We start from the raw sequence: 16261 nt of genomic DNA on the forward strand, positions 1-16261 counted from the left end.
AAAACAGTTTCAATGAACGCAGAAGTACCATCTCAAATATGTTCATTTTTCACAAAAATGTGTTGAATGAATGGATTTTCCAGTACGAAAAACGGTTGACTAAACACAGCCTTAAAAATCACTTTGATAAATCACAAGCGTCTTATCAATGGGCGCTGAACAGCCGGCGATATTATTTATTGATTTTAAACAATGAAATTCGTGTAAAATAAAATTGATGAACTTTCAATGACATTTAATAAAGACAGTGAAAAAAATGTTAACCGGAACCGTACAGTTTGAAATGAAACCCAATTAAAATTCAAAGCGATTTTGTTTGACGACCTTTCACTTTTCTGTAGCGGACGATACGGCGACTCATGTTTTCACTAGAAGTTATCCTCTTCAGGATTGTTGATTGACTGGCAACGCTGCTGCTAATCCGAGTACAAAAACTTAAACGGCTGTAGTTAGATAGTTTCCCGTATTGTTATCGAGCCTCAACTAGAATTACAAAACGAGGAAACAACTGACAGTTGTGTTAAAATCTCCAGAAAACTGAAACGCACCTTTACATTGACACAAAAATTTATATTCAAGTAGCAAGTATGATTATGGAGACTTTCTATAATACAGGATTTAGTATAAGAGATCAAGTGAAATGGTTGTTACTGACGACGAGCCGCGCAACAACCACACTTCGCCACGGTCAACGGGGCACTGGTGCGGCCACATTTTAGTAAGCTCAGCTGGACGACTGGAAACTCCTGTCCGTCCGCTATCCGAGCGTGCGGAAAAATTTCGCGAACAAGAATACAATGCAGATGCGAAAACCGACGGGTTCAATTCATTTCAAAGCCTTTAAATAGCGACACAGGACACTGCCAGTTATCAAATATTAGAGAAGACGTCTAACAACTCAAGAGATAATGACTTGAAGTCATAATTACATTTTTATACCCAACAAATTTGAGATTATCAAGCTACGTACAGTACGGCGCCAAATCGTTCAATTTAGAGCTGTGCAGCCCAACTGTAGGATGCCATTCACACTTCCTATTGCTAGTGGCATGCAGGGTTCAGTTCAGTGAGGACTGCTATACTGCCTTCTCCTACAGTCCTGCGACGAGCGTAAGTTTCAAGTCTTTTTTTGATGTTTCATGTTTGTATCAGGCGGTGGTAGGGTGAAGAGAGTCTTGAATGACAGGTTGGCAATATCCGAACAGAGAGTCTTAACTGGTTAACAATATCTGAACAGAGAGTCTTGACTGGTTAGCGATATCCGAATAGTTTAGCCACAAGCGTTTTAATTTTAGGTCAATTGCTACATCAAATTTTTCGCTTCTTTGTCCCAAGATGTTAGCATATGAAGTCACAAAATAATGATGATGTAACATCCGGAAAGTAATGCTCGGCATGATCTACGTTCCGAAAATTTTGATCTTCTATTATAATGTATCAAACATGAATTTTTCAAAATTTTCAATTCCCAATTACCGAACAAGCAGCAGACCTGTTTAATTTCACGCTATGCATGCTATTCCCTTTTTAATTGAAAATAAATCATTATCCGCTTAACTTGGAACGGCATTTATAGAATTTTATTTTGGGATTTGCAATTAGGCTTAAAGCAACTGTAAATTAGCGCTGCGATCAGTTCAAACGGGGTTTCGTCAATTAGAAAGTAATTTAATAATACTTAAATTTGTAAATAAATTGCAAGTGTGTAGCCTTTGAATTGCCCGTTTACGCAAATAAAGTGGCCTTATTCCTGAGATCATTTCATATCTCGTGCAGGAGATCTTCTAGAGCAACCGTCACAGTGATCATGAAGAGATATCTCCGAGAGGTAAGCGGCCCACATGAGACTTTGTACTGATATTAATAAATAAATTATCAGGAGCTGATTAATTCAACACGGGTATGGTAGAAATCAATGTAATTTTTCATCATAATTTATTGTTCGGAAATAATTTTTATTTACTAAAATATAATTGGAAATCTTGTTATTTTGAACCTCGTTAAATGAAATTTTTCCAATTTTGGGGTAAACTAATGCCTTCATGTGATATGCCTTGTTGTACCAACCCTTCTTCTGCTGAAGGTAGCTCTGGCTACCAGGCTTTATTCTAGAAAAAAATTGTTGGAGAAACCTAAGGTATCCTTTAACATAAGGCTATTGTTCCCCAGATATCTTTTGAACATCGATTATTTGCTGTAATACAAATTAAGTCTGAGCATTGTAATGATTTTCAGCAAATAGAGACAGTGTAGGAGCGCATTCCCCTCACAATTCACATTATTGTACTCAATTTAAATACATACTTGAAATTATCGTTATCTATTTGACTTGATTAATTCATAATATCTAAATTAGGAACGTATTTAATTTTTACGAGGAAAATGCGCTCAAATAATTAAGCTTTAATAGATGTGATATTCCATAAGCCCCGGAAAGACACACTCCACGCGTCTCGACTTTCCTCAAGAAGCGACATGCTGTCATACATTTGCAGGCTCTATAACAAAATAAAGATCTCTAGAGAAAAAGCTTCTATTGACAAAAAGGCATATGCAGAAGCTATTTGAGTGGGTCTGACAAATATGAAACAGGATATACAATTCATCTCGTTCACAGATACTGCAAGAGCCGTCATGGGACGGAGCATGACCGTGTCATGGTGTTTTAATAATGAAATAGTTGACAGAGTCTAGAAAAGTTTCCATATTATTTTGAATTGATATGAGCTTTTCACTGTATCTCATTTAGTATAGTATAGTATAGTATAGTATAGTATAGTATAGTATAGTATAGTATAGTATAGTATAGTATAGTATAGTATAGTATAGTATAGTATAATATAATTTAGTATAGTATAGTATCTTCGGCATTGAAGAATAGGCCTGGATAGGCCTGTCGACGATTCTTGTATTTTTCTTGACAAGACTGGCCTTTTGATCAGATATTTTCAACCGACGGTAGGTTTAAAATCTCTTAATGATTTCAGTTGTTCCGTAGGATACGAGGCATTTCAAGACTAAACATATGCTCCTGCATGGCCTTAATTGTCTAGTCTGTTCTTGAACACGTTCATACTTGGAGCATTTCCTGTAGCTTTGAATTGAATTTGTTTTTTCGTAAAAAGTTTGATATCATTTCTACTGAATCCGAAATAGTATCAGTATAGAGAGACAGAAATCCGAAAGAGACAGGCGTGAGCATTAATCTTCACTCCGATCCAGGAATAAAAGATTGGATCTGTGCTTGCCAAGCTCTTTGAGTATAAATTGAATTGAAATTTCGGTGCTAAGTAAATCGATTTGCCAACATAGACATGCCACACAAATGTGCGAAATCGCTGGTGATGCTACAACAGCTATGTCGTGATTATCTATTTGACTTGATTAATTCATAATATCTAAATTAGGAACGTATTTAATTTTTACGAGGAAAATGCGCTCAAACTATCAAGCTTAAATAGATGTGACATTCCATAAGCTCTGGAAGAATACGCTCCACGCGTCTCGACCTTCCTCAAGAAGCGACATGCTGCCATACATTTGCAGGCTCTATAACACAAGAGAGATCTCTAGAGAAAAAGCTTCTATTGACAAAAAATGCATACGCAAAAGCTATTTGAGTGGGTCTGACAAATATGAAACAGGATATACAATTTGTCTCGTTCACAGATACTGTAACAGCCGTCATTGGATGGAGCATGACCGTGTCATGGTGTTTTTAATAATGAAATAGTTGACACAGCCTAGAAAGGTTTTCATATTATTTCAAAGTATTATGAGCTTTACACTGTAGCTCAGTTGCTTTAGTTTTGAATTGAATTTGTTTTTTTTTTGTAAAAAGTTTGGTATCATTTCTACTGAATCCGAATGAGAATCAATAGAAGGACCAAAATCAGTAAAAAAAGAGATGTGAGAATTAATAGTCACTTCGATCCAGGAATAAAAGATTGGGCGCTGTGCTTGCCAAGCTCTTTGAATATAAATTGAATTGAGATTTTATTGGTAAGCAAATCAATTTGCCAACATAGACATGCCACACAAATGTGCGAAATCGCTGGTGATGCTACAACAGCTATGTCGTGACTATAGTTGAACACATCTCTCGATAAATCATTACAACGAATATCCTCATGCTTTTCTCTGTGTTAAAAAAGCATATCTCCTTAGAATATTCATTATCATCTCTGATGCTGTCAAAAGCTTTTAAATTGAAGCTGTCATTTCGCTTTCTTTCTTATATTGGAATACAACAAGAGTTATATTCTTCAAAATTGAGAACAAATTCAAGTAAATAATATCAGGTAAATTTTCTTCCGTAGATAACGTAGATAAATTTTCTTCCGTAGATGAACTTTTGCGAACCACTTTAGTCGGTAGGGTAGGAAAGTCGATTCGCAAAGGGCGATCAGAATCTATTCTTCAAGTCGCAAATCTTCGAGCCTCAAATCTTCGTATCACCTTCTAAAGTGGCTGAATTATTGGGATAAAATGCAGATATTAAGTTCTTCAAGCAGAAGATAAAAGAGCTGAAGAAAACTGATAGAAAAGGAATAGATTCCTCTGATCATCGTTACGAAAAAATTCCATAAAAGTGATCGCCCACGAAGATGCGCTTTGAGAAGAAGCGCGGGTAATTTTGGTGTACCACAAATCGAAGAACAGATGAACGCCGCCTGAGCTGCCGTCAACTGACGACTTCGCAAAGCTGAACTCGAGCGAAGTTCAGTTACGTCTAAAATCCAAATTCAACAAACTTTAACAAAATTCAACAAACTTCAAGATCTAAAGTTTGTAGAATTTGGTCCGCAAAGTGTTCTCTTCCTCTTTCAAAGTTTCGAAGTTTCCTGATTTTAGATGTAGCTGCATTTCGCTCGAGTTTGGCTTGGCGAAGTAGCATGATGTAGTTCTTCGGTTTCGTGGTACACCAAATTTACCCGCGCTTCTTCTTATTAAAGCGAATCTTCGTGGAGCGATAACTTTGAACACTTCATTTAGGTTTTTAGTCACCTCTAACGTGAGCTCGGTAAGAATCTGTAATACTTAGTTATTCTGGCATGTGATTGCAGTCATTGCATCACAGAAGTACGTGAGTCTTAGAGTCGTGGTTAATTTTTTGCTATTTCTACCTATGGTGTTTAAGTGATGTTTTTATTGATTGCGAATAGTCTTAGTTATTTTATCCCTTTATTTATCCTATGTATTTTTGCATTGATTAGTTTATTTATTTCGTTGGTTCGAAATTTGTGTTTTCGTTTTGCATGTGCAGAAACGCTCCGAAATAAGGACTAGAATACATCATCATTGGAAGTTTATGATCGTTATGAGAAAACTCATTTCGATTTTGCTTTTTGTACTTAATGATTGGTTGTTCTGATTGATAATTTTGTTTATTTTATTTTATTCATACTTTTTGTAATGGCGACAATTTTCTCCACACATACGGCCACTGACTGCTTTATTTTCATGTTATTTATTTATCGAATGGACCCCGACAGTGCAATTCATAAGCAACAAACATTCTAAAATGATTTGTATTGTAAATTTTATCAGTGATTGAATGATTAATTTGTATGTATGAGTGTGATGCATACATGTATGAGTGTGATGATACATACATATATGATATATGAGTGTGATGCATACATATAAATTGGCATCTATATGCATGCCTAAGTCGTGTACTTAGGCAAGAGTGTGAAGGCATGGTATCCTAGATACTTTTTTCGCTGCCTCGGCAGCATCAGTACAATGAAGGCAATATAAGAGCTTAGCGCTCACAAAGATAAGCTCAGTTAAAATGCAGTTCTACTTCGTTTACGTAAACGAGACGATATCCTTCAGTTTAATTGGCATCAGAGTAGCAGGCAGACAGTTTCCCTACATAAAATTTATATAAATGGTATACTATTTTATGTTTTCACCATATACTGAGCAATGTACTACATAATATTGTTAAAATAAAAAAAAACAATATACATATACGTATCTTTATCATTATATATGGTAAATATTATTTACTATATCATACATAATATATAGTAAATATTATTTACTATATATTTACAGTCCGTAGAGTCGATTTGTGTTCGATTAAATAGCAGTTTGTACAATAAGCTTCTTCACTCACACCCGCTATAACGAATCGGCTCCTAGCCAACTGAGCGACACAGGCCTGAATAATGAACAGCATCTTGATACAATTGTGCTCGGAAAATACAATGTATTGCGTCTTTCTGCACAACTGTAATACATGGTACCGTGTTAAGCTGAATAAATGGAAGTGAATAATATATTGTGCCCTAACCCAGAGGCACAATTTTCGATTAATAATATCCACAGAAGGCTCGGACGATACACGTTCCCCTGCACAAATTGGCACGAAATATTTGTTCAATGTTCCAACCGCGAAACCTGCCAACCTCATCATTATTACTTCTAACCGATCCAATAAATCCTGATAATCCTATCTATTTCAGCACACTAACTGAAGAATTATTATGCCCTTTTTACGTTCAGCTGTGCAACTGGGCCCCGAAGGATGAGGTTCTTAACCCAGTTCGGGGCAACTGGACCAGCAAACTGGACTACTTGCTCGCTCTGCTGGGCATGGCCATCGGACTGGGCAACGTCTGGCGGTTTCCGTATCTGTGCTACGTCAACGGAGGAGGTAAGTTATCGCCGTCATACGTTAAATGGCAGAGGATGTGTAAGTGACTGAGCCAATTTGATAAGGAGAAAAGAAACTGAGCTAAGTAGATGAGAAGAACAGTATCTGAGCTAAGATAATATGGAGAACAGTATCTTTGATGTCTTAACGGGGTGAACAGTGTCTGAACTAAGTTAATGAGAAGGACAGTGTCTGAGCTGCGTTAATTAAGGGTTTGTGGAGGAAAGAGCTTATGTTCCCATACACAGTGATGATGGTTGTTATCAGGAGTGTTCCTGCTCCCGTACACGGTGATGATGGTTGTTATCAGGAGTGTTCCTGATCCCGTACACGGTGATGATGGTTGTTATCAGGAGTGTTCCTGATCCCGTACACGGTGATGATGGTTGTTATCAGGAGTGTTCCTGATCCCGTACACGGTGATGATGGTTGTTATCAGGAGTGTTCCTGATCCCGTACACGGTGATGATGGTTGTTATCAGGAGTGTTCCTGATCCCGTACACGGTGATGATGGTTGTTATCAGGAGTGTTCCTGATCCCGTACACGGTGATGATGGTGCTGGTGAACATCCCGCTGTTCCTCCTGGAGACGTCGGTGGGGCAGTTCAGCTCCTCGTCGTTCGTCAAGCTTCTCGACTTGTGTCCTGCGTTCAGAGGTGAACAACTGAACAAGTCCTGATGTCTGCAGTATAAGAGAAATAAGATATACTGAAATAATAGTTATTCAAAAATCTTATTTCGTACACTGATTGTACCAAATAAAATGTAAGCATATGACGTACATCGTGTCGTCGTTACCGTATTACAGTTGTAGAAAGATACAATTTTGAAATAAAATGTGAAAGAAGAATCTAGGTTTCATCCAGAGAAATGCGTCGCGGGATATATTTCCCGAATATTTCCCAAAATGTTTACGTGTATTCAGATATAAGTTCAGCTAATCTGCTCACTTAAATGTGAACTTCTATGGCACCGAAGCTTACTTATTCTAACACACAATTAGGAGTGGCGCTGACCGCTGTGGTGATAGCAACCATTGCCACGTCCTACTACTGCGTGCTGATCGCATACCCTTTAATATTCCTCTGGCATACCTTCACCTCGGACACTCTGCCCTGGAACACATGCCGTAACTACTGGAACACCGAGTCTTGCCACACCGCGGTAAGTTAATTTCCCTAACTATACTGTAGGTGAAGAAAAGTTCAAAAACTGTTCGAAAAAATACCGTAAAATTGTCTGACCGGCATTTCTGTGAAGAGCCGGCACGTGAAAAAAAACACGGTGTCGCCGTTTTTTCAATTTAACGAAAGAAACCGGTATCATATATGAAAAAAACTGCGATATGGTTTATTTTTTAGGGCGACAGGCCACTATAATGTCGGTAAGACCGTTTTTTCATAGCTATTTCGGATAGTAAACTGTCTAACTTTTAATTCCTAGGGTACAAAATCTTGTCTCATTGCGGCGCAATATTTTTACAACTAATCAGGAGAGAGTTATGGCATTTAAAATGAATCTAAGTTGTCGCGGAAGTGTTTCTTAAAAAAGTTACTTAGAAGTTCAGTCGTTCACCAGTTCAATTTCTCAAAGAAGTTCTTTGGAAGTGCTGTCGCGGAAGTTCTGAACTTAAAATCATAACTGAATAATCTCCATATTATTTTGCGTACATCATAAATTCATTTTGTATTTATTCGGTCTAAAATAGAAACGATAGTCTGGAATAATTTTGAATCTTTAAGCCCGGTCTGGGATTTTTTCAGGAAGAACTTCAGGAACTCTACGCCAGCGGCAACATAACCATGCCTGCGTACGACGACTCATCTGAGGAACAACCCTACGTCGAGTCTAGCGTTGAATTCTTCCTGTTAGTACATTGTATTTTCATCTCGATTTAATGCCTATTTAAAATAAAAGACAAAAATTAGCAGCTTGAGCGACCAATAAAGTTAGTAATGGAACATAAACTTCAATGGAAACTCATTGCCTCTAAATTATCACACACTAAATCAATATTACATTTTAACACGCAGTGAAAAAAATAAATGGCGATATTGCAGGAAAAATAACCTACGAATTATATTGACCAATTATCAGAATATTTCAGAATCAAGAAGTAAAACGAATTTTTTTAAGAATTGTGACCTCCTGAATTGCATTCCGCAGAAATGAAGTTTTGCGGATCTCCACGGACATCAGATACCTGGGGGGCGTCGTGCCGGGGCTAGCGCTGGCCAACCTCATCGTGTGGGTCGTCGTGTTTCTCGCCATCTTCAAAGGCGTTAAAGTCCTCGGCAAGGTAGAAACAAACTACGCTATATAAAATATCACAATAACTATCGCTGTGACAAGTGTTCGTTACATGGGTAAATAGTTACATGATTAGTTACAATAGTTTCATGAATAGTTACACGAGTCAGAGTAAGAAATCCAGATTTTTTTAAATTTAATATTTTCATTTTAGAGCCGTGACTAGGACGACTGTGACAAAATATGCAAAAACACAATATTCTCTAATAAAATGTTTTAATAAAAAATTCGAACTAAATACTATAAAATGTTATTGATCATTCATGATTATATTTGAATAACACTGGAATTCAAATGATCCTAACTCTTTGATTACACAAACAGGTGGTGTGGTTCACCGCAATCTTCCCTTTCTTTGTTCTGTTTGTGCTGCTCGTACGCGGCCTCACCCTGCCAGGAGCTTCCAAAGGCATCGAACTCTACCTCTACCCTGACTTCTCCAAGCTTCTATCAGTCAGGGTAAGAAAATCTTAAAAAAAATTACCCTGACTTCTCCTTCTTCTATCAGTCAGGGTAAGAAAATCTTAAAAGCAATAAAGGTCAGTAATTTTACCCCGAATTCTCCAAACTTCTATCCTTCAGGATAAAAATGTCGCAGAAGCAATAAAGTTTGTAATTTCACTTTGACTTATCCAAACCTCTATCAATTGGAGTAAGAATATCGTGGGGGCAAATATTTTTTATATTTTTATGCTGAAGAAATTTGTACTAAAAAATTTACCATGAGAATTATCCCCGACATAGAGAATTCAGTTGGCTTATGTATAGAACGGCTTTTGGGTTTGAAACACTTTCGGTTGCGAACCACAACTTTAGTTTTAGTTGCAAACCGCCGTTGTAAACCACAGCTGTACTTTTAGTTGCAAACTGCTTTTGGTTGTTCAACACTTTCGGTTGTAAACCACAACTGTACTATCAGTTGTAAACCGCTTTTGGTTGTAAAACATTTTCGGTTGTAAACCACAGCTGTACTTTTAGTTGCAAACCCCTTTTGGTTGTTCAACACTTTCGGTTGTAAACCACAACTGTTCGTTTAGTTGCAAACCGCTTCGGGTTGTTAAGCATTTTCGGTTGTAAACCACAACTGTACTTTTATTTGCAAATCACTTTTGGTTGTAAAACATTTCTGTTGTAAACCACAACTGTTCTTTTAGTTGCAAACCGCTTTTGGTTGTTCAACACTTTCGGTTGTAAGCCACACTGTACTTTTAGTTGCAAACCGCTTCGGGTTGTTAAGCACTTTCGGTTGTAAACCACAACTGTACTTTTATTTGCAAATCACTTTTGGTTGTAAAACATTTCTGTTGTAAGCCACAACTGTACTTATAGTTGCAAACCGCTTTTGGTTGTGTAACACTTTCGGTTGTATGCCACAACTGTACTTTTAGTTGCAAACCGCTTTTGGTTGTGCAACATTTTCCGTTGTAAACCACAACTGTACTATCAGTTGTAAATCGCTTTTGGTTGTTCAACACTTTCGGTTGTGAACCATAACTGTGCTTTTAGTTGCAAACCGCTTTTGGTTGTTCAACACTTTCGGTTGTAAACCACAACTGTACTTTCGATTGCAAACCGCTTTTGGTTGTTCAACACTTTCGGTTGTAAAGCACAACTGTACTTATAGTTGCAAACCGCTTTTGGTTGTTCAACACTTTCGGTTGTAAACCACAACTGTACTTTTATTTGCAAACCGCTTTTGGTTGTTCAACTTTTTTCGGTTGTAAACCACAACTGTACTTTTAGTTGCAAACCGCTTTTGGTTTTGTAACACTTTCTGTTGTAAACCACAACTTGACATTTTCGGTTGTAGGTGTGGTCGGACGCGGCGGTGCAGGGTTTCTTCTCCCTCGGTGCAGGCTGGGGCACCTTACACTGCCTCGGTTCTTTCAGCAGGTGAGATACATGAGAATTTTTCATCGTAGATGCGGTATGATATTATAAAAACGCTGATTTGAACTTCCGATAAATTTTCTTTACCGCGGGTTACAAACGGAATTCAGGGGCAATTTTGATCTATGAAAATTTCGATAATCTTATATTTTTCTTCAAACTCCTCATGTTAAGTGCATGAAGTTCAGTTTAAAAAAGTTAACTTAAATCCTTATTAAAAATAGGAAAAATGTACATTAGTTGTTTTGCATTTTCTCTTTTTCATATAAATTATATTCACATTACATTGAATAGTTAATGCAAGCAAGACAGAGTTTGACACATCACCGTGTCCAGGTTCCACAACAACACCGTACACGACGCTGTCATGGTGCCTCTAGTGAACGCCTTCACGTCCTTCGTGTCGGGGCTCGTGGTCTTCTCCGTGCTCGGCTTCATGGCGCAGAACGTCGGGAAACCCGTGGCCCATCTCGCTCTGGGGGGTACGTTAGACTCTTCAAGAATGACTTTTCAAGCATTTAATCGTTTTGAGTCATCTAAAAATCCAAAAGTATATTTCAGTTCGTCCACTTTCTTCCAATTGTACAATTTTTTAACTGCTTGAATAGTCTCGGTGAAATATTAAAGCCCTTTGTCACTTTCGAGTATATAACTTGTGAATTGATTTTTTGAGTAACTTGTAATCATATTTTCTTCTAGTATATTTTCGGTGCTTCCATTTATTTATTGTTTTTGGTAACCTAAAAAAAATAGACTTACAATAATTGGAACTGCCAATCAATGAAATCTACACTTGCTTACTTTTTTTATTCGAGTCGATCGTCACCACAGCATGACACAAAACTACATATAGGTATTCATTTGCTTTTTTTGCAGCATTACATTATTTTCACAGGCAAAAACGGGCAAGAACATAAATAAATTAAACATTGGATTTATAGGTCATCTTATTTTTTTAGAATCCTTATCACGACACTCGTTTTTTAAACTAAAGCATAATTTTCCTACAAAACGTGTCATGCAAACTGCAAAGCAGATTATTCCTTAGCCGTTTGTAATCCGACTAGCGCTTAAGTTGCCTGACTATCCTTAGGTATCGACTTGGCTTTCATTACCTACCCTGAAGCCATCGCAGCGATGCCGGGATCTCATTTCTGGTCCATAGCTTTCTTCTTCATGATCTTCTTACTGGGCATCGATTCATGTGTGAGTAAACACCATTTCCATCAATAAACAATTGCTAAGTATGACTATGCCTTAACGATAAAGATAGTTTGACAGTCTATTAATTAGAATGGCATCATCATTGTTAAGAGCAATATCACTCATTAAAAACTTGGTACATATTATTCTTTTTGTCATTTTGATCCGATTCATTTACAGTTAAATCTTAGCATCATAGTAATTGCTGCACATCAAAGTTAAAAGCATAAATATATTACTACTTGGAATTGTTTATATGCTATGGAGACGGTAACTCTAGGGTTAACCATGTCAAAGTTGCACTTCAGTTTCACATGCGATCACCGCAAAGTCGTCCATTCAACGTCTGAGCTGTTGAATAATGAATTTATAATTACTAAATTCAGAAGACTCACTCTGAAATTATTCTTGAAATAAGTTATTATATTTATTTTTCACAGTTCCTATGAGAATATAAAGATATTATATCAACGAGGTTAAATAAATGTAGTCGCTCCTGATAGTTCGTGCAGGTGGAAACTATTGTTGTGACGCTGCAAGACGTTTTTCCAAGACTACGAAAACACAAGATATTCAACAGCTTCATCGTGTGCTGTTTCATCTACAGCATGAGTCTGCTCATGTGCACCAGGGTGAGTCTGCTCATGTGCACCAGGGTGAGTCTACTCATGTGCACCAGGGTGAGTCTGCTCATGTGCACCAGGGTGAGTCTGCTCATGTGCACCAGGATATATTTGTTATTTTTTGCATGGTTAATTATCTTCATGCTACCCTGCTTCTTGAAATCATTATCAAACCATTCACGATGAACGGTCTCGTTGCGGTAATTACCACACTACCATTCACGATGAACGGTCTCGTTGCGGTAATAACCACACTACCATTCATGATGAATTTACTCTCATTCAACAGGCTGGCATTTACTACCTGACTCTCATCGACGGCTACATCATCACGTTCGGCGTGATCTGCGTGGCGATCGGGGAGATGATTGTCTTCGCTTACCTCTACGGTCACAATCTTTAATAGCAATCAGTAGTCAATGCACAATAAATAAGGACAATAATGCGGACTACTATATCTAGTAGAAATATTACCAGTAATCCATCAAACATTCATATAAATTTAGCACTTGATTGATTAATTCTAAGCCAGGAACTTGAAAAATAATCCAGTTTTGCAATTAAAAAATGTTACAAGACGCTTACGTGTTTACCTTATAGTTTCATAGTTTTCCCTTTAGTAAAATAATTAGTTTCTGGACCATGAAAAACAAATGTAAAAGCCGCAAATATCAATTTATTGCCTTCATAAATTCCACGTTGTGGAAATGAAATGTTCCTGTTTCCACAGGTCCAGGGCGACTGGCTCGAGACATTCAAACAATGACGGGCGAGAAGCTCAGTTATTTCTGGATCTTCAACTGGTTATTTTCATGCCCCTTGCTACTCAGTGTAAATGACATCTAAAAACTAATCTGACAAACACACGTCTTTTATTTGTTGGTCGGTAGATAATTTTCTTTTCAAGAGCAATTAAATATGAGGTCATTATCAATCTATATTCAATACGATTTATTTTTTTCGAAGATGATGCTGATCACGCTTTAACAATTCCTAACTTTTAATTCAATTGAATGAAATTAAAATTTCAATTTATAACTTTTTTGAATACTCTGTCCACATTTATTTCTTAAAAAATATCTCAATATTTCAGGCTCTGTTATTCTTCATGATCTTCTTCGAGCGCGGTGAGCTCGGCTACGGGGACTACCAATTCCCTGATGATTTCCAGCTAGGATGTCAAATAGTAACTCTGGTGCCTATCCTGCTCATCCCTGGTCACTGGGTCTACTGCCTCGCCACTGCCGAGGGATCCTTTATTCAGGTGATAACGCCAATAACAGGTACCTTAGGGTTTAATTTTATTGTTAATAAATCAATTTTACAAGGGTAAACGATTGGTCGGAAACTACACTAGCATTTCCCGTGGGGTCGCGAATGTTTCTTCTTTCAAGTAAATTTAGTCCCAATGCTTCCCCTTTTATCATAATTTTTCAAAGATAATCAGAAGAAAAGCCGGTCATCATCAAAGATTTTTTGGGAGATGCCTTGTGGAGATACCTTCGTATATTGTACTCTCGATTGCAGGATGAAAACATTCTTTTCTGGAACAGAAACATTTTTATCTGGGACAGAGAATTTTGCTTCCGGGATGTAGGCTTTGGTTTTAAGATAGAAGACTTTCGTGCCAGAGTGGACCCTGATTTTTTAAGGCTTTCGTTTAAATTATTCAGACATACGTTCTAAGGACAGAGACTTCGTTTTAGTGATAGGTAACATGGGGCAGCGAGCCCTCTGCGGGTCATGGGCCCATACCGGGTTTCTCGCAAGTATTGCAGATATTGGTACGTGTTCTCTACCGCCGGTCGACAGTTTCACCGGAATGAAGTGTACGGATTTACGTTTTGCTAAGTGTTTGCGTTATTAAGTTATTTGTGAATAACTGTTTTAGCCCAGATAAAAATTTTTTGCTGCCAAATAAAACTGTTTTCGATTACTGTAGATGAAGCTGTTGAAAATACTGTGAATTATATTTTGAAAGTAATATTTATTGGGATAATTTTGAGATCAAGTTTAGACTATTAGCCTTTAAATTAAAATGTTGACACGATATAAATTGAAATGATACCTAGTGGGGCAACGGGCCCATGCGTGTCACGGGGCAAAGCGCCCATGGTGAATTTTTTCTAGTCAAGGATACATTTTTTCATGTCCAGGACGAATTTTTTATCGCAAGGATATATTTTTCAATTCAGAGATATATGTTTTTATGTCAATGAAATACTTTTATTCACATCAGTGATAGATTTTTGAAGCCAAGAGTATATTATTTCAAGTTAAGGATATGATTTTTTGAGTTATCAATAAATGAATGAATGTCATATTTTTTATTACATATTTCTTATTTTTAACTGTAAAGTGTTGTTTTATCATTTTTAAACGAAAAATATGCAATTGTGGCAAAGGGACCAAGGGTGGGCCCTTGCCCCAAGCCCTTGGGTCCATTGCCCCAGGGGTGGGGCAATGGGCCCATTTTGACACTTTTTTCAAAATAGGGTTTCATTAAAAATTAATTAATTTTTAATTAATTAAAAATAACTCTATAGGCGTCTCATTCACATCATACATTCCTCATTAGTTGTACCTTTAAACAAAACAAAGAACCACCTCGTATCAATTAAAATGTCATCAAAAATTTAGTTTAAACAAAGGGGGGGGGGGCGCTGCCCCATGTTGCCCTATAGGCTGCGTTTCCAAAGATAGAGTTTTATGTCCAAGTGATTTAAATAGACTAGATTTAATGAAATGGCTGCTTAGATATAAAAAAAATTCGTCTTGCATTCATACGATATATAATTTATGCAGTAAGACTACATACAACTCCTTACAATGTTTTTATTATAACTCATTAGAGACTAATTTTTTTTGTTGTCATGAGGTACAAACTCCGAGTTACTCCTTTCAGATTCCAATGATTGTATAACAATGAAGTATCCTAAGAATCCTAAAGATATTGTGATATGCTAAAAATTTAAAAGCAAAGAATAATCCACAAAAATGCATATCTTTATAGAAAACGTTTCGGAGTCCAGATCCATCATCAGTTCGTGATTTTCTTTTAATAAAGACGTAATAATTTTTTAAAATTGACCAGAAACTGAAGACTTGCCACCAGCCTCTGCCCTCCTGGGGGCCGAGTGACGCTGGTCACAGGCAGCTGTGGGAGGAATACAGCAGTAAAATACCGCACGCGTGGAGACACAGATACTGCGCGCCTACGTCAGTACTCTTGCAATAAACATGAACAAAGTTGGCAAAATGTGTGCCGTTCGTAGTAGATAGTGTTGAAAAATAAAATCTTTTATCACGTGGGGAAACGTTTCGTACATACAGCGCAATTTAAAAATTTTTCTTTAACTAAATTTTCGGGTAGTTTAAATTGAAATTTATGCATATTGTTTGGGATCATCAAAAAATTTCAGAACAATGCTCGCTATATTTTCCGTATCTTTGCATTCATGTTTTCTTCTTTAAAACCATATCATAATTTATTCGACAATTTTTTTAAATTAAATTCTTGTGAGAGTTAGGAAAATTTACAATCTACAATATTTATCAGAAAATCTA

The 16261-nt window shown here is 37.0% G+C and overlaps 1 protein-coding gene across 1 annotated transcript; it reads left to right on the top strand.

Annotated features, from left to right (window-relative positions):
- Positions 1 to 1031: 1031 nt before the first annotated feature.
- Positions 1032 to 15932, top strand: LOC108668337 (sodium- and chloride-dependent glycine transporter 2). The gene is made up of 16 exons (XM_018155525.2): positions 1032 to 1110; positions 1777 to 1828; positions 6517 to 6667; positions 7193 to 7324; positions 7672 to 7832; positions 8432 to 8535; positions 8835 to 8967; positions 9303 to 9437; positions 10789 to 10871; positions 11205 to 11350; positions 11962 to 12074; positions 12575 to 12703; positions 12984 to 13083; positions 13425 to 13525; positions 13788 to 13958; positions 15789 to 15932. The coding sequence occupies exons 2-16, from the start codon at positions 1808 to 1810 to the stop codon at positions 15930 to 15932; spliced, it is 1824 nt and encodes a 607-aa protein (XP_018011014.1). The 5' UTR covers positions 1032 to 1110; positions 1777 to 1807.
- The last annotated feature ends 329 nt before the right edge of the window (positions 15933 to 16261 follow it).

Source organism: Hyalella azteca, unplaced genomic scaffold, assembly GCF_000764305.2.
Source record: "Hyalella azteca isolate HAZT.00-mixed unplaced genomic scaffold, Hazt_2.0.2 contig13297, whole genome shotgun sequence".
In the NCBI taxonomy this organism is placed as follows: Eukaryota; Metazoa; Arthropoda; class Malacostraca; order Amphipoda; family Hyalellidae; genus Hyalella; species Hyalella azteca.

What these genes read in the sequence shown, in the direction of transcription:
- LOC108668337 (XM_018155525.2), top strand. Translation starts at nt 1,808, where the DNA reads ATGAAGAGATATCTCCGAGAG. An exon ending in TGAAGAGATATCTCCGAGAG is followed by an intron (nt 1,829 to 6,516) that starts GTAAGCGGCCCA and finishes TTTTACGTTCAG; the next exon opens with CTGTGCAACTGGGCCCCGAA. An exon ending in TCTAGCGTTGAATTCTTCCT is followed by an intron (nt 8,536 to 8,834) that starts GTTAGTACATTG and finishes TGCATTCCGCAG; the next exon opens with AAATGAAGTTTTGCGGATCT.